Source organism: Zalophus californianus, chromosome 5, assembly GCF_009762305.2.
Source record: "Zalophus californianus isolate mZalCal1 chromosome 5, mZalCal1.pri.v2, whole genome shotgun sequence".
Lineage (NCBI taxonomy): Eukaryota > Metazoa > Chordata > Mammalia > Carnivora > Otariidae > Zalophus > Zalophus californianus.
The window spans coordinates 25966680-25990579 of NC_045599.1; the positions used below are offsets into that span (position 1 = coordinate 25966680).

The 23900-nt window shown below is 49.4% G+C and overlaps 1 protein-coding gene across 1 annotated transcript in view; it reads left to right on the top strand.

Moving 5' to 3' along the window:
- Positions 1–23900, top strand: part of LOC113929952 (translation initiation factor IF-2-like) — a 112519-nt gene that overhangs the window by 35234 nt on the left and 53385 nt on the right. The window contains exon 3 of the mRNA XM_027607207.2: positions 7557–7597. Within this exon, the coding sequence (XP_027463008.2) occupies positions 7557–7597 (41 nt within the window). The remainder of the gene's footprint in view (positions 1–7556; positions 7598–23900) is intronic.

Sequence of the window (23900 nt, forward strand, 5' to 3'; positions counted from 1 at the left end):
CGGCGGGAGACTCCATTTACACTGGTGGGCAAACAAGGATTTTAAAAAGGCATCATTTTATTTTCAATTTTTTCTAAATGTAATTTTTTAAATTTAATTCCAGGATAATTAACATACAGTATCATGTCAGTTTCAGGTGTACAATATAGCAATTCAACAATTCCAACAAGTGCGCTCCTTAACCCCATCACTTATGTCACCCATCCCCCCACCCACCTCCCCTCTGGTCACCATCAGTTTGTTCTCGAAGTTAAGAGTCTGTTTCTTGGTCTGTTTCTCTCTCTCTCTCTCTTTAAAGATTTTATTTATTTATTTGAGAGAGTGAGAGAGAGACAGATCACGAGCAGGAGGGAGGGGTAGAGGGAGAAGCGGACTCCCCACTGAGCAGGGAGCCAAACCCAGGACTCAATCCCAGGACCCTGGGATCCTGATCTGAGCCGAAGGCAGACGCTTAACCAACTGAGCCACCCAGGCGCCCATGTTTCTCTCTCTCTTTTTGTTTTTCCTTTGCTCATTCGTTTTGTTTCTTAAATTCCACATATGAGTGAAATCATATGGTAATTTTCTCTGGTCTATTTCACTTAGCATTATACTGTCTAGCTCCATCCATGATGCTGCAAATGGCAGATTTCATTCTTTTTTATGGCTGAATAATATTCCATGGTGTGTGTGTGTGTGTGTGTGTGTGTGTGTGTGTGTGTGTGTGTGTGTGTGTGTGTGTGTGTGTATGTATGTATATATATACCACATCTTCTTTATCCATTCATCTTTCCATGGGCACTTGGGCAGCTTCTAAAATTCGGCTCTTGTCAATGATGCTGCTATAAACATAGGGGTGCATGTATTCCTTCGAATTAGTGTTTTGGTATTTTGGGGGTAAATACTCACTAGTGCGATTACTGGATCATAGGATAATTCTATTTTTAACTTTTGGAAGAATCACAGTGGCTGCACCCGTTTGCATTCCCACCAACACCACAGGAGGGTTCCCCTTTCTCCACATCCTCACCAACACTTGTTTCTTGTGTTGTTGATTTTAGTCATTCTGACGGGTGTGAGATGGTATCTCATTGTAGTTTTGATTTGCATTTCCCTGATGATGAGTGATGTTAAGCATCTTTTCAGGTGTCTCTTGGCCATCTGGATGTAAAAAGGTGTCATTTTAAATGTGCAAAATCAAGATTATATGTAGCCATGCAGTACATGCATGCTGAGGGGATGGCAGGTGGAGAAAGAAACTGCTCATCTGACAATTCAGGCAAATGCAGCAGTTTTACTCTCAACATTAAGAGATAATTGTTCTAGATTTTTCTTTCTCATGGCCCTCAACCCTCCCAGGTTCCCAGGTACAAAGGTGTTCCACCGCACACCCAGTCCATTTCTTTTTTTTTTTTTAAAGATTTTATTTATTTATTTGAGAGAGAGAATGAGATAGAGAGCATGAGAGGGGAGAGGGTCAGAGGGAGAAGCAGACTCTCCGCTAAGCAGGGAGCCCGATGCAGGACTCGATCCCGGGACTCCAGGATCATGACCTGAGCTGAAGGCAGTCGCTTAACCAACTGAGCCACCCAGGCGCCCCAGTCTATTTCTATCACCAGAGAGACACGTGGATCCTGGAGGTTTCTCCCAAAAGGTCTCTCTTTGGCTGAAGAAGGAAGAGATAGTCACTTGGGTGGGGCTTGGGGGAGGGAGATCGACTCTGGGGGAAGGAGGTTGACTCTGAGTGCCTCAGGTGAAGAGTCCCTGACCCTCCCCAGTATTGTCCTGGTCAGGACGCCAGACCAGCAGGACAGGCCCTTTCCTGGATGACCCAGGTACAAAAAGCAGATGCCATCTGTCGTCCTGGGTACTGGCTTCCAATAAAGTACACTGAGTACCAACTCTCTGCCAAGAAATCTCCTGGGTGTGAGAGACAGAGATGAATCAGCCATAGACCTGCCCTCCAGAAACACACAATTTACTAGCAGGGAGGGAGACAGAGGCCATTCCTGGTCATTAAAAACCCTTCTTCCCAGGGGTGCCTGGGTGGCCTAGTCAGTTAAGCATTTGCCTTCAGCTTAGGTCATGATCTTGGGATCTTGGGATTGAGCCCCATGTCCAGCTCCCTGCTCAGCGGGGACTCTGCTTCTCCCTCTGCCCCTCCCCCCCCCCATGTGGCTTACACTCTCTGTCTCTCAATAAATAAATAAATAAATCTTTAATAATAATAATAAATAATAAATAAATAATAAATAAACAAAATCTTTAAAAACCCTCCTTCCTGGTCTTTTGTTCCCTCCCTTCACATCCCTGGTCTAGGTCTAGCTGCCTTCTCACCCTCACTCGCCAGCACTGGAAGCTGGGGGCTGTCACAATTCAGCAGGATCCTGGGGTCACAGAGATGAGTAAATCAAGATGCTTTTGGTTTGGTGGGGAGCCTTTCCTGCCCCATACCTGGGGATAGGGCAGTTCTGAGCAGGTGCCCTCCAACCACTCCCTGTGATGCTTGGGCCATGACCATCATGGGGAAACCCAAGTCCCCTTGCTGGCTGGGCTCCACATTGACAAAGGGAGCCCAGGGACCTCTGCTTTGCATCGATCTGCCCCAGACCAGTCAAATTGCAGGTCTCTGGGGATTACAGCTGCTGCATACATGATTATCCACAGGAAGATGAACCGGGGTGCAGGTGACTGTCAGTGCCCTGCTGACTTCCTAAAGACCTCCTTTTTCTTGAAATCCTGCCTCCCTTTTCCCTCAGAGACAGGGAAACTGGCTTGCTTCCTCCTCACCCCACGCCCCCTCCCCCAATGCCATTTGCAAGAGAATCACCTACAAGAGAGCAGGGACCCAGAAATCAGAAGCAGATTTAGATATTGCTCTGCGACTCCCTTGGTATGCGACTAGGGCAAAGCACCTAACCTTTCTGAACCTCAGCTTCCTTTATCTGTAGAATGCTGATAATGACCTTGCTTACTTCATAGTGTTGTTTGGAGGCACAGAGGATACAGAAGCAAAATTCTTGTCCTTAAACTGCCTTGAAGCCTAACAAGGGAGGTGGACAAGCACACACACTGTATGATCTGTACCAGACAGGAGGCTTGTTTGAGGCACAAACAGTGAGCAGAGTGGAGGCAAACTAGTTCTATCTAATAATGGGAAGCTGTAGAGCTGCCATGGGGTTTGGAGCATGGAAGCAACTTTCCAGGGCTTTGGACTGGTGCTTGTTGAACACCAGACACTATATATGTTAAATATTTTACCCATGTTTTCTTTAGTCCTCACAACGAGCCTATGAGATAGGTTTAATCATCCCCATTTTATAGATAAGCAAATTGAGAGTTAGAAAGGATCATGCATTGCCTTGGCATAGTATTAATTGAGCATCTACTACATGCTAAGTGTTGCAGATATAACAGTACACAGAACAGACCCAAGTTCCCTGCTTCTGGAGCTTGCATTCCATAGGTGAATTTACTTGCCCAAAATGAGACTGGAATGTGCCAGAGCTGGGACTCAAACCCAGGTCTGGTGGCCTCCTGGGCTTGTGCTTTTCCCACCTCACCCCAGAACTCCCTGCTCCCCAGGACACTCCTCTCATGTGGGGCACAGACTGCCCCTGCCAGCCCTTCTGGGGAATTCGGGGATTCTAGAGCAAGGCTGCGTCAGAGATAGGAGAGGAGCTGCTATTTCTATTAGAACCCTCTGTGTCCCAAGCCCTCCCTGGCAGCCCTGCTGCCCAAAAGGCTGAGTGCCTGACCACTTGGATATTTTCCCCAGGGAGGGATGGAAAGGGGGAGCTTCCCCAGGGGGATTTCAAGGGAAGATGGAGGTACTCTTTATGCTCCTGTCAGAGGGAGACACCCTCTTCCTGGCTCAGGTGGGGAATCCCTTTGGATTTCACTGGGTTTAAGAGAGGGGCCTATTGTTTTCCTATTGTTTAGGTCCTCAAGGGAGGAAAACTCAGGACCAGGGTGTATCTAAGGATAAAATCAGCCTCTGGCATCTGAGTGAACTCTGGCTCCTTTGGTACAAGGCTCAGCTCTGCCCTTCCTCTGTCCTCAGCTTCAGGTTGCTTCTTGATGCCATGAGACCCAAGACACTCCCACTGGCCAGCGACGGTTTCCTCGACCCCAAGAAAACAATCAGGGATTTGCAAACCTACCCCACTAAGAAAAAAAGATGCAGAATTGTTTATTATTGCATTTACTCCTAGTGGTAGTCCCTTGGAAACAATCTAAATGGCCAATGTTTGGGGATTAAATAAAGTATGGTAAAAGTATGCATTCAGTAGAATACTGTGCAGTCATTAAAATCATCACGTGGAAGAAAATTAAATGGCATCAGAAGAGTGCTTATGATAGGTTCAGTCAAAATTCATGACTAAAACAGTGTACACAGAACAGAATGGACAACCCAATCTCGTTTTTTTTAAGGATTTATTTATTTATTTGAGAGAGAACGAGAGCGCACGTGGGAGTAGGGGAGGGGCAGGGGGAGAGAAGCAGACTCCACACTGAGGGCAGAGCCCCAATTGATTCCAACCCCACTGACGCTGGATCTTGACCCTGAGATCATGACCTGAGCTGAAATCAAAAGTCGACGCTCAACTGACTGAGCCACCCAGGCACCCCAAGTCGATCTCATTTTTAAAAACTCTGTGTGTATGCATAGAAAAATGTCTGCAAGGATGCGTACCAAGTGTGAGCAGTAGTCGCCTCTGGGTAGTAGAATTGTAAATGATTTCTTTTCCTCCTCTTTTCTTTTTTTTTTTAAAGATTTTATTTATTTATTTGAGAGAGAGAATGAGAGATAGAGAGCACGAGAGGGAAGAGGGTCAGAGGGAGAAGCAGACTCCCCGCTGAGCAGGGAGCCCGATGCGGGACGCGATGACCTGAGCCAAAGGCAGTCGCTTAACCAACTGAGCCACCCAGGCGCCCTCCTCCTCTTTTCAATATTTTCCAATTCCTTCAGTGAAAATGCATGTTTTTTTGTAATCACGGAGAGAAAATCCCACAGGATATATTAAAGAGAGAAGAGGAAGAGAATGTGTCCTTTTGGCACTGTACGTAGATGACCACAGGCCCTGGCCAGCTCTGGGAGACTTGGAAGCCTGAGAGTGGTGGGGCAGGGGCCAGCGCGCCAAGAACTAGCCAGGCACCGGCTCCCAGACAGCCCACCTGACCCCACGGCCTGGCCGAAGGAGGCCCCTCCCACACTGCTCTCCCCCTCCCCACCCCATCTCCTCGTCTTCGCTTCGTTTGTCAGCATCTGTCTCTCGGCCATCACTTCCTCCACGAGGCAGGCTCCATTGCCTATCCTGTTCCCTCTGACTTCCCATCAGGAGAAGGGGCCCGAGTGAGGTCTTGGTCTGCAAGCAGCAGAGGACATACTCAGCAGCCCCATGCTCTGGGCATTGATCCTAAAGCGACAGGGGCCAGTGAGAAAATGGGAACTCCTTCATGGGAGTCTAGAAACAGGCAGATAGCTGGCTCACAGGGCCAGCTGGCTGAAGCTCAGCAACCTGCAGACCCCGGTCCGGCTTGGTAACCACGGCTGCCACTGATACGGGCTGTGGAGATGCCAGCTTGGTGCGCCACGTTTTATACAGTAGGGTAGCAGGTAGAAGCAGTTAATCTGATCATCCCTTCCCGCTTCGCTCCCAGGGCTCACTCTGCCACCAGGCTGATGACTTCAGCTCTTCTCTTTTGAACCTGTTGCAGTCAGGTTGTCATCCCAACCCTTCCACTGAATCTGCCCTTGACCAAGATCACCTGGGACTCTAAGATGCCAAATTCGATGATTAATCCTGTGTCCTCACACGACTTGACCTATCACAGTGGATTGCTCCATCCTCCTTGAAACCCTTTCTCCTGGTTTCCCTCCTGTTGTATTTGCTACTCCTTCTCAGTCTCCTTTACTGTCTCTCAGTCCTTCGGCAGTTTCCCTATTGACAGTCACCCCCTTGGTGACCTCATCCCTTGTCATTGCTTTAGAGAGCTACATGCTGAGCACTTGCAAATCTTCATGTCTAGCCTGGACCTCTCCCCTGAACTCATATATCCACCTGCCTACAGGCCTCTCCAGTTGAGTGTCTAAAAGGCATCTCCTACTTAACATGTCCAAAACTAAGTTCCTTATCTTCCCCCCAAACATGCTCCATCAGCATGGAGATAATGCAAGCCAGATAGTGGCAGTTCTAGTCTCCTATTGGCTCAAGCCAAAAATCTCAGAGTCCTATTTGAATTCTTTATTTCAAATCCACTTCTAATCTATCAGCGAATCCTGTTGGCTCTACTTTCTAGAATCTGACCATATATCAATACCTCCATGCTGCCTCTCTAGTCCAAGCCACCGTCATCTCTTGCCAGAATTTCTGCAGTAGCCTCCTAACTGGTTCTACCTGTGCTCCCCAATTTATTCTCAACAAAGCATCCTGAGTGATATTGGGTTTTTTTTTTTTTAAGAGGCAGGGGAGGGGCAAAGGGAGAGGGAGAGAGAGAATCTGAAGCAAGCTCCATGCCCAGCGTGGAGCCTGACGCAGGGATGGACCTCATGACACTGAGATCATGACCTGAGCCAAAATCAAGAGTCAGATGCTTAACCAACTGAGCCACCCAGGCGCCCACAGAGTGATATTGTTAAGATGTGAGTCACAGCATATCACTTTTCTGTGTAAAACTCTCCAGTGGCTTCCATCTGAGTCAAAGCTCAAGTTCATACAAGGATCTTCCTTTGGTGCCATGCATGCTCGGAACCTCACTGCCTCTCTCACCCCCTCCCCTCTCTTACCTCCCCTTCACTCACTCTGCTCCGGCCACACCACCATCCCCAATGCTCTTTACCACATCAGGCAGCCTCTCTCACCTCTGGGACTTTGCACATGCCGTTCCCTCCACCTGGAAAGTTTCTTCCCCATTAAATGTCAGGGTTCACGCCCTCATTTCTTTCAGGTCTTTGTTCATAATTCACTTTTCCTGGCCATACTATTTAGAATTTCGGTACCCCTGCCCACCTGCTCCAACACTCCCTTCCCCCCTCTCCTGTTTGTTTCTTTCTCCAGAACACTTTCCTCTTCTGACTCCTATATATTGTATGTTTTTCTTTCTCTGGTTGTTGGTCTCCCCTTGTAGAATGCAAGCTCCATGAGGGCAGGGTTTTTGTCTCTTTAGTCTACTGCTGTATCTCCAGAGCCTGTGGACAGTGCCTGGCATGTAGTTGGTGCTCGGCAAATACCTGATGAATGGGCTCTATGACTCAAAATACACGAAAGGATGATTTACTGTTTATAAAAGACCTTGAGACATGGTGGAAAGAGCCCTGGGGTTACTGCCAGCATAGGAGCATGAATAGACCGAGTGAGAAAGAAATGCCGCCAGTGGAGAATGTCCGTGTGTGGAAGTCACGGTGCCCGCGTCTGATGTGGGCCAGCATGCCACCAGCTCACACCTCGGTGGCTTCTGCAGAGCTCACCACAGATGAGAGGGGCCCCACTTAACTTCCATCCAGGCCTTTTTTTTGCCCCAAGGCCTGCCCTCAGGGCTCTGTCTCAGTCACTTACTTTCCTTTTCTTCTCCAGGTGCCAGAATTTACAGCCTGTTGGAGGGAGACAGCATCAAGGTAAGAGAACAATAAGACTGTGTCTAGTTTGGGACTTCCCAACTTACAAGGCCTTCAAAAGTATTCAAGGAAGACCAGGGTATTGAAAGGGTTGGCACCTGGATGAAGTGAACGTTCGGGGGACTCGTCTTGACTTCCTGGCTAGAGTGTGGGTACTAGGACAGTGAGGACAGCTCAGTACTCAGCAGTGGATCATCAGCAGTGGCTGCAAGGTCTTTAGACCCAAGAAGACTGTGCTTCCTTTGGGAAAACAGGGCAACCTCCCCCAAGCCAGTTGGCTGTGCCCATAGCCTGGCCCTCCTGCTCTGCGTTCCTGACTTCCCTCCAGGCCTCTCTCCGTCACCCCTTGCTCTTCTGCTAGACCTGCTGAAGTCAGGGTGTCCTGGGCATTTTTTCTTTTTTAAAGCAAGGATGGTTTGGATCTAGATATAGAGAAATACAGGATGTTTCCTGCATAAGGATTCTCTGATTCTGTGTTAAATCACCGTCCAAATTTTGAAGAGTGAAAACACTCAGTAAATAATGGATGTGGGGAATTGTGTAGCTATGTGTGCTGCTGATGTAATTTGAAAAGAGACAGTGTTAAAAATGTGTCCAGCCTTGGACCAAGCAATTCCACTTTCTGGAATTTATCCTAGGAAAAAAATCACAGTTGTGCAAAGATGTGTGTACAAAGATAATTTGTCACTGCATTGTTTTATAATACAAAAAAGAAAGAAAGAAAAGGAAGGAAGGAAGGAAAGAAAAGAAAAGAGAAAAAAGAAAAGAAAAGAAACAGTGGAAAAGCCCAAGAAAAAGGAATTGGTCCTTTAAAATCTGGCACATCCACACGAGGACGTGTCATACAGCAGAATGACCTAGGTGTATACTTACAGGCAAGAAAGATGTTTGCATAGATTGCTAAGTTAAAAAAAAAAAAGGAAAAAGAAATGTAGAAAGCTCAGCAAACATGCAAAGCAAGTAGCTTGGGACTCAGGCTGGAGGGTTGAAATCCAGGTCAGTCTCTTAACCCGTGTGAGAGCTCAGGCAAGTGGGATCTCCCTAAGCTCCTACTTCTTTCCAGTAAAATGGGCACAATAACACAAGTCTCAGAGAGTTGCGAGAATTGGTAGGCGTTAACACATCTAAAGGCCTGGGCACAGGGTCCTGCCTGTGTTGAGTGCTCAGCAGATGGGTACCCAGATGAGGTGCGAACCAGTAGTATTTCTACTTGTGTATAAGCCTGGACACGTTCTAGAAATTCATAGTCAAGTAGTGGTTTTATTTGGCTGGTAGAATGGTGGGTGATTTTCAAAATTTTCCTATTTTTCTACAAGGAATACATGTTACTTATTTTAATCATGATGTAATTTTTAAAAGGAAGTAACAATTGAAAAGGTTAAAAGAAAAAAAAAAAAACCTGCCAGGCATTTGGCAGGCAAACCAGCTGTGCAGCCCCCAGGGGAGGGGGAATGGGGGGGCAGGAAGGAGGGGAAGAGGAAGGGCAGGGGGTGAAGGAAAGAACTGGAAGGTAAGGCTCAAGCCCCTACAGGCATGTTCCCCACTCTGGCCCCTCCTGGGGAGCTCCTGGCAGGAGACATGGTGACTCAAGGCCCATCTGTCCCATGAGATGAGGATGAGTGTGTGCGGCCCCCTCTGGCAGCTGAGCACATCAGCAGAGGGGCCCTGGGCCTTCAGAAACCCAACATCTTGTCCAGGCCCAGAGTAGGAGAGGCAGGAAGTCCTAGTGAATCCCTCAGTTCCTCAAAGGATGACCAGCTACTCTCTTCTTTGGCTCCTTGGCGGGATCCACACTCAAGAGCAGGGTCTCCCAAGCCAATACAGCCAGCTGGGAAAGGGAGCCAGTGATCGGTGACCACCCTGGGGTTGCTCTGCCGGCTCCGGCCCCGCCCCCACCCCACGCGCCAACTGCCTCCCCTGGCCAATGAGGTCGGGAGAAACTCCCCCATGTTAACAGGGTGCCAATTTATTCAGCATTCTTGGGGCATGGTCATCCATGCAAGTGACTTCTCCAAATAATCAAACTTAATCCCATTGCATGGCAATTTTTAACTGTACTCATTTTAAATTAATTTCTGTTTTATCACATTGATCAAAATAATGCATGCATATGGTTTCTATATCAACAGTACAGAGAGGCTGGTAATAAAAACCCCCTCCCTTAGCTTCCTCGGTCCCGTTCTCTCTGGAGGTAGCCTCTTCCTTCAACTCTTTCATTAGTTTCTATTTCTGTTTATATTGTTATTTCTTGATTTACCAATTTTAGACATCTGTTGACGTCTTGGGGGAGACAAGAATTGAGCTTTCCTACACAGCCACTTCCAGTTCTCCCCGCCATCTCCCAGTAAGAATATAACCCAGTAGTGAATGTAGAGGTATTCTCCACTGCTGAGCTAAGTAGTGTGTTGTGTGTCCTTGAGTTCTGGAGGAAAAAAATTTTGCATCTCTGATAATTTTCTCCCTTTTATTTTACCTGTTGGACCTACTGGATTTACTCGCTCTGATTTTCTTGTATTGTCTCTATTTCCCTACCCTTTGCCCTTGGGCCTCCTTTCTTGGGCAACTTGACTTGACTCTTTCCTCCAACCCTGCTGCTGGTGTTGTTTTAATTTCAGCTTTCATAGTTTTAATATACAATTACTCATTCTTGTCTTCCATGCCTTTTTTCATAGGATCGTGTTCTTGTTTTATCGATATACTCTTGCCCTCTTATCTTTCTGAAGAGGCATTGTTTATTTTTCTTCTATTTGTTTTGTTGTAATATTCTTCTATTCTCTTTATTATCTTTGTTTCCACCTAGGTGCCTTTTGCATGTTTGTTTTCTCTCTTTCATGTTGGAGGCTTTTCTCAAATGTCAAATATCCTGGCTGTCTGTCGATACTTATGAATGAAGCAATAAAAACCTGAATTAAACTGTATGTTTGGGGACAACATATAAGCTGGGGTTTGCTACAGGGAGCAAGCCAGTCTTTTTGTTAACAAGCCTCTAAATGTCAGACTCTGTTCTCTAGAGCTAGGTTTCTCAACCTTGGTGCTATTGATATTTTAGTACAAATAATTCCTTGTTGTCAGGGGCTCTTGTGCATGGTAGAATGCTTAGCAGCATCACTGAACCTCCAGATGCCTTTCCTAGACTTGTGATAACCAAAAATGTCTATAAACATTGCCAAATGTACCCTGGGGGGCAAGATCACCCCATTGAGAACCACTACTTAAGCCATTCCCCTTCTCAAGAGAAGCATTCTGGCTTCTTGTTCCCATTACTTATTACTGCATAACAAACCACCCCAGAACTTAGCAGCATAAACAACAGCCATTTTATTATTCTACAAGTTAGGAATTCAGAAAAGGCACAGCTCCACAATGTCTGAAGCCCAGGTTGGGGTGGCCGAAATGACCAAAGGCTCAAGTGGCTGGGATTTGGACCAGCTGGAGCTGAAGGATGCACTTCCTAGACGGTTCTTCACTTGGCAGGGCTAGCAGGAAGCCGGGGCTCAGCTGGGACTGGTGACCGGAGAGATGGCACACGGCGTCTCTAGCATCCAGCCCGGTAGTTGGATCTCTGATGTGGTAGCTCAGAGCTCCAGTGTGAATGCTCCAGCCAGCAATATGGGCCCTGCATGGTCTTTTATGGCCTGGTCTTGGAAGTCACATGGCATCACTTACCACTGTAGTCACAAGGCCCACCCACGGTCAGGGAAGGAGAGCGACACCCACTTCTCAGTGGAAGATGTGTCAAAAAATTTGCAGCCATGTTTTAAATTCCCCACACGCCAGAACAGGGTGATATATGCCTGGGGCAGGGTGGGGGGTGAGGCATGGAGACCTTGAAGCTCACTGTTCAGTCTTCAGACTTTGCCCTTGTCCCCCATTTGCATCCTTGCATTCATCCGCCGTCTCTTCTGCCTCCATCTCTCCTGTTCAGGATCTTTAGTCTTGTGCTGCGTGGGGCAGAGCATGGGGTGGGTTCGAGAAGGATTTCCCTGATTCCTTACCCCACTGCCTCCTATGCCTGACCCCCACCCTCATAATCCCCAATTTCCCCGAGGTCTGAGCTCCAGCAGGGTCCCGGGGGTGAAGGGGCTGGCCTCCTGTCACCATCCCCGTACGCAGGCCCTAGGAGACTAGCTTCCTCCATGGCAGCCATCATTCCTCCATCTGCTTTCCATCTTCCTGGAGTCTACTCAAATCTCATCCACCCGTGTCTCCTTCACCATTCTCTTTGCTCTTGAGGGTTGATACCGTTTTCTTTCTTTTTTAATTTGTTATTTATTTATTTTTTAAGTTTTTATTTAAATTCCAGTCAGGTAATATATGGTGTGATATTAGTTTCAGGTGTAGAATAGAGTGACTCAACACTTCCATAAGTCACTCCGTACTCATCACAAGTGCCCTCCTTAATCCCCGTCACCTGTTTCACCCCTCTCCCCCGTATACCATTTTATTTCCTGACTGGCATTTTAGTGGCACTTCAGGAGAGAAAGAAGACGGGGACATGTGAGTAACCTGATGTCTTTAACTGGAAGCCCTGTTGTGCTTCTTTCGGAAGGAGGCACATCTCTCAAGTGCGTTATAATCTTCCCTGCCCAGTTAAAGCTCTGTTAAGTAGTGCAGCAGATGCATCTAACCCTTTGCTGGTAATTCAGCGTCATCTTCATGAGTGCACATGTTTACCTTGGAATTAGGAAGCTAATTAGAGCAATTTGTCCCTCCATGATGGGGACTGGGATCACTGTGCTAAAACCCCATAAGCCTTTCCTCATGGTCATCTCTGTCTCGGGCTGCCTCTCGTCCCATTCGTTTGTGGTGAGGGCGCCACATGACAGCACATTAACTTCCAATCTACTCCTCCTGAGTGACTAAACCAAACGAGTGTGCAGGGTATCCCTGTCACTGCCCTGTCCCCACCCATTTCCTACCCTTCCTCACTCCTTCCCGCATTTGCATCAACCAGGCTCCATGGCGTCTTGCTTCCAGTTGGGCTTCACCAACGGAAGACCCCTGCAGGAGATTAGAGAATAATGGTGGGGTGCTTTAGGGTGCTTTATCCCCCTAGTTCCCTCTCTTGCTACGCCTCGGGTCAGCAGGGTCTGTGTTCTTCACCCTGAAGCCACAACCCCTACAGCAGCCCTCTGCTCCAGCCCTGCGTAGCTTCCTCTAACCTCTCCCTTGCCCCCCTCCCGTCAGGTTGGGGGTAACAGCTCCACCACGTTGCTGGCTCTAGAGGGCTTCTCTTCCCCTTATCCTTTCCCTTAGTGTTGCTCACCTGGTACACAGTCCTTCCTTAAGCTCTCCTCGGTTACCTGTGCAGCATGCGTCTGTTTCCCACTGGGACTCTGACGGTACAGAAACTTTTTCTCATTTGCATCTAAAACAAGAATAGTCCCTGAGAGAAATCCTCCCAGTTCTTTGTATGAGCTTTGTGACGTCTCTGGACTACACAGGGGCTTTTAAAAATTCACTTTTGAGTTTTTAACTATAATGCATGATAGAAGGTACTGGATTAGTGACTTCTCCATGTGGGGGAATGTTACTTACTGGAGTGTTTTGAGGAGGAAATAAGCCTGTCAATAGAAGGAAACCAGGAGAGAGAGTATATAATGACTTTCAGAAATCATATGACTGACCAGAAAACATCCACAGTTTCAGAAAATGAAGAAATACCTTCCTGAACAACAGATCCTTCTTGGGTCTTTAAGGTGAAGTGTAGGTTTGGGGGACATCCAGGCCATGTCTGGGTGGGATTCCCCTAGATCTGACATTAGGAGTCCCTTAGGTCAAACCCACTAAGCCTGTGTGTTTCCAGCTCAGTGGCCTCCTTGATGCTTTTGCTCTGAGGAGTATCGTGTGCTTGTTCCCTGGGTGAGGATAACTTGGAGCCTAGAGAGGCCCACAACCTAGGCCCCGATCACATCTCACACGCAGGAGGAGCGCCCAAAGCCCAGCCGTCCTTCAGCCACCTCCGAGATCAGCCTGCACGACTCCCCTGCGGGGAACACTCTCTGGATTCTCTTGCCTCCTCACTCTCCCAGCCTACTCGGGCCTCAGTTTTGGTTTAATTTGTGCAGCCCTTTGAAGCACGCATACCTCTAGGGAAAAAGTAGAATCAGGTACTCTTCCTGGCTCTCTGGCTGGCAGGGTGAGCCGCCTGGTGTTTCACAGAGGAGGGAGGTGAGAAGGCACATAGGCGCCGAGGCCCCAGCCGGGGACCGCATGGACACAGCCCTGGGCACAGTGTCCCACGGGCCACCCCGGCAGAGCCACGAACCCTCAGGGTTCGTGGGCAGGGCAGGGAGGAAAGGCCTGGGGCATCACCCCCATTACCCAGGGGGGGAGACGAGAGCCAGAGAAGTGGAGAGTGACAGCTTCGGTGGAGAGACACTCCTGTCTTTACACCCTGGCTTCCTTATTCACGCTTCTTTCACTCCTTGGGATTTTTTTTTTTTTTTTTTTTTTTTTTAGTTTGGGGAATGGGGACTAGACAGTTGAAGACAGATTTGTTTCTAACCTGGCTACCTTCCAGTGATGTAGCCTTTATCAGCTTAGCTTGTCCTCTTCCAGCCCACGCCACTCTGTGTCCCTCGGCCAAGGGAGCTCAGCCGAGGCCCCCCAGCATCCCACCCTGCAGAGGTGCAAGAGGCCTCAGGCCCCTTCCTGTTCACTCCTGCTCTGCAGACACGATGACGTGAGGCAGACATGTAGGGACATGGACACAAGGGGCAGCCCATGGCTGGATAGTGGAGGGCCCTGGAGGGCTGGGGGAAGCTTCTGAGGGAAGCAGAGTCCTACCCACAGCAGCAGGTTCATGGTCCGTGCACATGGGGGATGAGGCCCGGGAGGGCAGAGCTCCTGTGTAGCGTGTAAACCCGTGTCTTGTCTTTTCCCGTCCAAGCTGCCTATTGCTGGCCGGTGCATGCCGGCGGTGGCCATTGCTGGGGTGGCTGCCTCTAACCACAAAGAGAGGAAGGAACATTCTCAGCCTGGGCACTTGAACCCAGCACATTGCCATCCTCAGGAAGATGTTGCAAGTTCCTAATCTGGACCCAGAGGCCAGGGAGTTTAGGTGTCATCTGGAACCCAGAGTTGACTGTTACCCACAAACACAGACATCCGTGGGGCCTACAACACCCTTTCCCCAATTGTCACATCCTCAGCAGTGCCTCTGGCCTGGGTAGTATCCTGGGGAAGCCCAGCTGCCACCTCCCTGTAAATGGCCCCACGGCAGCTGTGCCAACAAGCCACTTGTCTGGGGTGGGGCTGGGGTCCGCCTTGCCATCATTTCACACCATTACAGACTGATGCAACCAACTTTCATCAGACGCTGCCAGGGAAGAAGCACATTACAACAGCGTGCGGCTGCACTTCCTCCGCCCATGCACGAGGCTTGCTCACCTCAGCCAAGATGGACCTCTTCCCGCCCTGGTATCTCACCCCACCAGGCTGCAAAGTGCCTTTTGCAGCGGATCAAAGCAGATCGCCTCCTCCCAAGAAATTAAACCAGTGGCTTTCAATCCTGGCGGGGCACTGCCGTCATCAAGGATATTAAAAAGATATTGATACCTGGGCCTCACTCTCACCCCAAAGATCCCAACTGAATTGATCTGGGTCAAAAAACAAAAACAAAAACCTAAGTGTGTATTAAAGGATCACATACATGCAACACTACCACCACCACAAACCCGAGGTGTAAATCTCAGTGAATTTTCACTCAGTGAACCCCGGGTTACCCGAAGTAACCAGCGTCCAGGTCAAGAAGCGGAACATCACCAACGTCCCCTGGTGCCCTGAAGGGTAACCACCATTCCCACTTCTAAAGGTAGAAATGAGTCTTGCCTGCTTTCAAGCTTTATATTCTATAAAGGGAATCATATGGTATTTGGGGTTTTGTGTCTGGATTCTTCCACTCGACATTGTATGTGTGAGATTCACGCAGGCTATTGCTTTTGCTGTAGTCCGTTCATTCTAATTGCTATAGAGTACTCCACCGTATGGATGTCACTGTTGCAGGGTATTTGGGTTATTTGGGTTTTTGGGGAGCGGTTGGGGTGGTTATGACTACTACTGTGATGAGCATTCCCGTGGTGTCTTTCGGAGCACATTTCTATGCATGTCCATTGGGTGCATACTGAGAAGTGGGATTGCCAAGGCAGGTGTGGATGTGAATGCGTTCAACTTTCGTACCTTATGTCAAATGATCCCCCAAAGTGGCCGTACCCATCTGCACCCCTCCAGCAACGTGTGAGAGTGCTGGTTGCTTCACGTCTTTGCCAGCGATTGGTATTTGACATCCTTTTCACTTTAGCCATTCTGGTGGGTGTGTAATGGGTTGGCAGTGTGGTTTTAATTTGCATTTCCCTGATGACTAATACAGTTGAGCACCTTTTCATATGTTTCTTAGCCATTTAGATCCCCTCTTTGCAAAGTGCCTGTTGAAGTATTTGGACACGAGTATTTTTAAGAAGCTCCTTAGGTGGTTCTTATGTGCAGCCAAGGTTGAAAACCATTGAACTAAACCACAAGTTAGTATCTGCTGCTCTGTTGCTCAACGTCCTGCCCTTGAACTCGGAGTATTTTGGATCTGAGGGAACCTCACGGACCTGGGGAAAGGTAGCCTCCACTCCCCACACCAAGATGGGCCTACCTAGAAGAAGCCAGAGATTGGAGCTGGAGTTTAGGCAGTTGCAACTCTGGGAACGTAGCCTCCCCTTCCAAAGGGCCCGGAGAGGGCCTGTGGTGCCCACATGTGCCACAGACATTTCCTGACCACAAAAATGATCCCTTGCTGATCCCCTCAGAGCCCTAGGCAATCATGTGGAGGAAGTGGAGGGGCCATATGCCAGGTACTTCCCAGTTTCTAGGCCAGCATGAACAGGACACAGCTCATGTGGGGGTTGTGGTCAGCCCGGGGACAGTGGAACATGTGTGACAGGGGCCTGGGTGGGGCTTAGAGAGGCCTGCCATCTGTGGCCTTTCTCCTGGGTGAAAGGGCAGCCAGTGAGCCTCTCCCACGTGGGTCCAAGCCTGGCCAGGTCTTGAGTTCTGCACATTTGCACAGAGGCCCCCGTTGTTGTTTCTCTCACCTGTAATGGTCTCCTCTGTCCTCTGCTCCCCACCGTGGGGGCCCTGCTCTGGGACCTTCCCTGGCTACCCCACCCCTACAGGCCCCCTCACCCTGCTGAGCTCGTGCAGCACTTAGAGTGAGACCATGCAGTGGGGCTTCTGTTTGTACACTGCTCTGTACTGGGTCCAGGCTGTGTCATCAGGTTCATCTCGTCCCCCACCCTGGACTGCCCTCTCACCCCGGGGACTGCTGAGCACCTGTCTCTGCTCCCCAACAGTGGGTAGAATGGCATTTGGTAACTCAGTGACAACAACCTCCAACTTGAAAAGGAAGATGCAGTAAAAATACAGACCACACACCAAGTCAGCATTTTCCTTCCCTCAGACCAGAGCTGTGCAGGTGTCAAGCAGAGCAGCCCTTTGTGGGCTCCCTGTTGGCACATGTGCCCCACATCTGGTAGGTGAGGAGCTCTATGCAGTGAGTCCAGAGTGGGACTACCATCAGGGGACTACGATGCTGGTGCCTGGCTGGGTGTGCAGAAAGGCCCCTTAGGCAGAGGGGCTCCCAACACCCTGATGGAATTCACCATGGCGTCCAGGGCTTGGGAAGCAGGGGGACAACCTTGTCAGTGCCTGTCCATGTGCTCTTTGAAGAGAGCACGGTCCACCTTCTGTTGACTAAAGTCGTCTAGCGGTGTGACGTGAGATGGAGGCACATGGGCAAAGTTGACTTTTGGGAGACTGGTAAGCATGGAACCAGCTCTGTGCTCCCCGTTGTGCCATGTTCCATGGATTCAGGCCCATCTTGGAAATTGCTCTGGACATAGAACCTCTCGTGTCTGGTGGTCTAAGTACAGATGTCGGTGTTCTCTTGATTGGCACAAATGGTAGTCTGCACCAAGCAGCGACCAGAGTGCTATCTGAAGCCTGGGATGGTAATGGGGATAACCCCCTCTAGCAGTGCAAGGGTTCCAGTTGCTTCACATCCTTGCCAACAACTGGCATGTTCTGTCTTTGGCCCTCTGAGTCTCATAAAAAGAGAGACCCCTCTACTTCCCCTGAGTGTGCATCCCAGCCTCTCCCCTTTCACCAGGGCCCCCTCCCAGCAGTCTCGCCCTTCGTTCTTTCAAACCTGGGTCTTCACACTCTCCTCCACTGGCTGCCATGGTGCAGCATTTGACGTGCTGCCACCACCATTGTCTGTGTCATGCTTCCCCCCCGCCCCTTCCACATGCAGTCCACCATGCTGTCTGCCTCTCCCAGCCGAGACTCTGGAAGGAGATAGCGCCTCTCTTCTCCTCCTCCTCAGGACTTAGCAGGTATTCATTTTACCCCTTCCTGTGCTGGGCTTCACACACAAGACCCCCTGGCCCTGCTCTCACGAAGCTTCCAGCTGAGGAGGGAAGACAAAGTATTAACAAGGCCTTATTAATGGCGGTGGGGATAAGTGCTGCCATAGCCCGGCAGCACAGGCCACATTTCTCTCTGCACCTGCAAATGTCCGCGTGTCCTTCGAGGCCTCAAGCCCACATGTCACCACATCTGTGCCCCCCACCCAACCCTGCATCGCCCAACAGGGTAGCCCTTTCGGCCCAGAACAGCCTTGGTTACAACTGCTCTGCGCAGAGGATGAAATCCAAGGGCAGAACCCAGATCCCACTCCCCTCAGAGTCCCCTGCCCGGCACAGAGCCCAGAGCGCTCATCGCAGGTGCTTAGCTGGTGAGTGTAAACTCTCGCCAAGACTGAGCCGAAGTGTGTGAATGTCTCCGCGGGCTGAGAATCATTGCTTGCTTGCTTTTTTCTTTCTTTCTTTTTTTTTTTAAATAGACTTTTGTTTCTTTTTATCAGGATGAAAGTAATTTGGATTAGGTCATAACAATGTGAATTTACGTAAGAATACCGAACGATAGGCTTACGAACGGTTGAGATGGTAAAATTTATGTTATGTGTATTTTACCACACTTTAAAAGAACACAAAGAACGCAAAGAATAAATACAGACAAGGGGAATAAGAGAGAAAGGTCCATATTATCAAGAAATAAAGGACAAAGGCTTTGATTCAGGATTTGATTCAGACAGAATTAGATTAAAAAATAAGTAATTTGGATTAGGGAAGTGCACATCAAAACCATAATGAGATATGACTTCACACCCTTTAGGATGGCTATTATCAAAAAAATATAAAATAACAAGTATGGGCAAGGATGTGGAGAAATTAGAACTCAGTGCATTGCTGGTGGGAATGTAAAATGGTGTAGTTGCTGTGGAAAACGGTATGGTGTTTCCTGAAAAAAAAATTAAACATAGAGGGCGCCTGGGTGAGTCCGCTGGTTGTGTCTGCCTTCGGCTCAGTCATGATCCCAGAGTTCCGGGATCTAGCCCCACAATCCGACCTACCGGCTCCCTGCTCAGCGGGGAGCCTGCTTCTCCCTCTGCCTGCCACTCCCCCTGCTTGTGCTGTCTCATTCACTCTTTCTCTCTCTCTCAAATAAATAAATAAATTATTTTTAAAAAATTAAACATAGAATTACCATATGATCCAGCAATTCCAATTCTAGAAATATACCCAAAGAATTGAAAGCAGGAACTCAGAGGTATTTTTATACTCATGTTCATATAAGCATTATTCACAATAGCCAAAAAGGGAAAACAATCCAAATGTCCGTTGACAGATGACTGGATAAACAAAATGTAGTATATACACAAAATGGAATATTATTTAGTCTTAAGAAGGAATGAAATTCTCTCACATGGTACAGCATGGATAAACCTTGAAAACATCATGCGGTAAGAAGTGAAATAAGCCGGACACAAAAGGACAAATATTGTATTGCCTCTCAATTATAGGAAGTAGCTAGAGGGGTCAAATGCGTAGAAATAGAGAGTAAAATGGTGGCCGTCAGTGCCTGGTAGTCGGAGGGGAAGAGGGAATTAGTTTGATGAGTTTGGTGTTTATGTTGAGGACGACAGAAAAATATTGGAGCTGAATGGTAGTGACAACTGCATGACAATGTGAATGTACTTATCTCCATTAAATTGCACACTTAACACTGGTTGAAATGGGGGCACCTGGCTGGCTTAGTTGGAGAAGCATGTGACTTAATCTCAGGATCATGAGTTCAAGCCCCACCGTGGGTGTAGAGATTATTTGAATAAATAAAACTTTTTATTTATTTATTCATTCATTCATTCATTCATGTTAGAGATTTTATTTATTTATTTGACAGAGAGAGAGACAGTGAGAGCAGGAACATAAGCAGGGGGAGTGGGAGAGGGAGAAGCAGGCTCCCTGCCGAGCAGGGAGCCCGATGCAGGGCTCGATCCCAGGACGCTGGGATCATGACCTGAGCCGAAGGCAGACGCTTGACAACTGAGCCACCCGGGTGCCCCTAAATAAAACTTTTTAAAAAATGGTTAAAATGGTAAATTTTATGTTGTGTATGTTTTACCACATTAAAAAGAAAGTAATTTGGGTGTATTATGAACATTTTAGAAACTGTTGGTAAGGGGCGCTTGGGTGGCTCAGTTGTCGGGCGTCTGCCTTCATCTCAGGTCATGATCCCAGTGTCCTGGGATCGAGCTCCGCATCGGGCTCCCTGCTCCTTGGAGAGCTTGCTTCTCCTTCTCCCACTCCCCCTGCTGTGTTCCCTCTCTCGCTGTGTCTCTCCCTGTCAAATAAATAAATAAAACCTTAAAAAAAAAAAAAAAAAACTGCTGGTAAGCACAAGCGGAAAAAATTTAAATCGTACCAGCTAGAGATAGCTACTGTTAAAATTGAGGTGTGTGCCTTTCTATTCCTCTCTTTCCTCTCTCTCTCTCAAAAAAAAAAAATGTGTGTGTATATCTATCTATCTTTGGAGACCACATTCCACCCATGGGAAGTCTCTTCCTCACATGCATCTCTCAGCTGTTCCCATTGATGCTGCTTCCTCCCTTTGTGCTACCCAGGACAAGTCTATTCCTGTTCTGGTCATCAGTTCTTGGAATAATTTCTCACACCTGATTTCACCACCCCCTGCACCTCCAGGGTGACACTTCTTTGAAAATGCCCATTTCCTCTGTGTTCCTGAAAACATGGTACCGGAGTGGGACCATGTGTTGGGAGGGGTCGGAGAGAACGGCAAGTGCCTCTCCCCCCTTCTCAGCTTCCACACACTTGTTGCGAGTCCTGCGGAAGCCACCGGCTGCTGAAGCCCTGAGTCTGCTGGTCCGGGCTGCACTTGCACAGGGCCCCGTGCTCTGCCTTGTTGTCCTGGCTTCTTGGACCTGAGGCTGGGCCTCACATTATCCCTGTTGATTCTAGCCTGTAGATCTGACTTCGGCAGCCTGCCAGGAGCCTGTGACCTCGTGCCCCAAAGAGCACATCCTCCCTCTCGACTGTGAGGAGCTGCAAGAGGAGTGAGGGCCCCACAGCCTCGGGCCCCGGCTGGGCCCTGTGGAGGAGCAGCTGCTTCCTCTCTTCCTCCCACGAGAAGTGGGCCTCCTGCTCCAACCCAGGCGCCACGGTGCCCTGCGGAGCTCTAAGTGCGCAGGGAAGGACGGAGCTAGCGGCAAGAGGGGCTCCCTCCACCATGTGGGCTAGTGGGCGGGTCACGGTGGCTGCGCAGCTTCTCCTGCCATCGGCCTGGCCCCAGAGCTGTCACATCCTAGGGATGTGCCCCCAAGCCCCCACATTTGGGCCCAACGGCAGCCTCCTTCCCTACCTTTGCCACCTGGTCTAGGAGCCGGGGCTTGGCCAGCTTCATGAGCAGTGAAAAATGAAGCAAGAGGCCCCAGCCACTCAGGTGACTGAAGTTCATGTCTGTACCCCCTGATTAGAGATGGCGACTTCATTGCCTCCAAATGCAGCCCCAGACATAAGACCCTTCTTTCTTCGCTTTGAGGCTTCCACGGAAGGGTTTATTTAAGGTTTCGGCCAGGATCTTTACAGCCCAGTTCTGAGATTATCTTTTTATTGCAACTTTGATTAATGATTGATCAAAAACTGATACTAGAAACACTGAAGAACAAATTTGCCCTAGAGATTAGGAAAGGTCTACATCTGCCAGGCTTGGAGAGTTCACCACCTGCTCCCTCCAAGGTCAAGCCAGGGCAAGGGTATATTAGAAGGCCCACCTCACATGCAGTCACACACACACACGCACACACACACACTCAGGGAGGAAAAAAAAAACCCAGATATGTGTCCTTACAGCCTTTTTGGAATTAAATAGGCTATAAATTACAAATAAATGGAGCAAAGGACAGAACGGAAGAACCTAAAGGCTCTTAATAGAATTTTTCTTGCTTGCTTGGTTTCTATTAATGCCTATTACAAATTAGCATCTTAAAGAGGAATTTGGAATGTGGGGAAGAGAGGAGCTTGTGTGAAGACCATAAGCTGGGCTTCCTATAGGCCTCTAGTCCTAGAAAACGGACGTCCGAAATGTGTTCAACAGCAGCTAGGGAAGGGGAGGCCACCCCCAGGAGGAGCCTTCGAGAGGGAATGGGCTGCACTTCAGCTGTGCTCCTACCTCAGAGACTGGGGAGCCAGGAATCTGAATTTTAACAACCTCCAGTATAGGGGTTTCGGCCAGTCCCCGCCCCCTGGCAGCCCCAGGGAGTAGGTGCTGGTAGGAACACGTTTCTTGCCCCCCCCCGCCCCCCCCCAGCTCCCCTGTGGTGTCCTGGGGCGTGGAGAGTGGAAACTGGAAAATGAAACTGGAAATCACAGCCTCGCCACCCCGAGTGCTGGGGTTTCTTTTCCACAGGGAGAGTCCCCGATGGGGGAGAAGCATGTTTAGCCAAGGCAACGAGGGTGTTCCGGAAGCAGCCTGGCAGTGGGCAAGTAGCGCACACAGCCTTGGCCGCCTGCGGGCTGGGCGGCACCCGCTCAGGGAGGGCCGCGGCCGGTGTCACCAGCTTTCTCGGGATCGGGCAGGTTGGCCTCAGCCCTTCTAGGGTTTCCTTGCTAGGAAAAGGTAATTTCACGATTTATGTTGAAAACCTCTGTTCAGAGGTGCTTTAGGAAGGACCCTGGCTCTTGGTTAATCTGAAAATGTTTCATTCAGAAACCGTTTCTCGGAATGACACATGTCCTACCAGCAGCTTCTTGCCCCCGCGGCTTCCTTCAGCCCCATGGCCTGCCAGGGCTTGCCCACATGCACAACACAGGACCCTGACGAGGAACGGAGCTGAGGACCAGAGATGCAGAACCTAGGGCCCCTCCCTCCCGTCTCCCCCAGCCCTAGAAGCAGACACTGGCCAAACTGTGATGACACCATGAGAGGCTTTCATGGCAGCAGGTTTCCTCAAGGAGGGCTGTGGGGTGGGGGCCAAGGACCACTCCACACCACCCCTCCTTTCCTCCACTCCGCTCGCCTCAGGGGATGGCTGCCCTAACCCCCAGCCGCACACACTCCTTCTTTGATTAAGACCGTCGGTGGCTCAGTCATTAAGCGTCTGCCTTCGGCTCAGGTCATGATCCCAGGGTCCTGGGATCCAGTCCCGCATGGGGCTCCTTGCTTAGTGGGGAGCCTGTTTCTCTCTCTCCCTCTGCCCCCCGCCCCCCCACTCTCTGTGCTCTCCGTCGCTATCTTTGTCTCTCTCTCTCTCAAATAAATAAATAAATAAAATCTTAAAAAAAAAAAAAAAGACCCTGAGGTTGTGCCCTCTCCTAGAGCCCTGTGCTCCTCAGGTGTCTTTGCCACTGTTTGCCCAATGTCTGTCTCCCTATAGGGAACTGAACTCTGCCAGGCCTGGAATTTGGTCTGCATCGCTCACTGTTGTGTCCCCAGTGCCTGGAATAGTGCCTGACACATTGGAGGTGCACAAGGTGTGCTCGATGCATGAGGGCAGCTTGAAGAGCCCAAGAAAAGGACAACACTCCAGGAAAGGGTCTGCACCGGCGTCCCTCAGTGTCCAGACCCCACCCCAGCCCCTCAGGGTGCCATCAGTTGAGGATGCTGTGAACAGATGCCCCAGCTCTGCTGCCCATGGTTCCCGGACCCCAGTCAGTGGAATGCGTTGGCCGTCCCAGTGTGTGCAGGAGGTTTCTGGGCGCTGCGGGCAGGGGCATCCCCTATGGCACCTCCTCCAAAGGGCCTGGCAGATGGACTTACATAGCCTCTTCCAGATAGGCTGGGATACTTGGCTCCCTGGGCTACCCAGCAAAGAAAGGCCACCTTTAGTCTGGGCATCAGGAGGTGGGGGTGGGGGCAGATGCTGGATGCCAGTGGACAGCCCTCGGGGAGTAGATGTGGA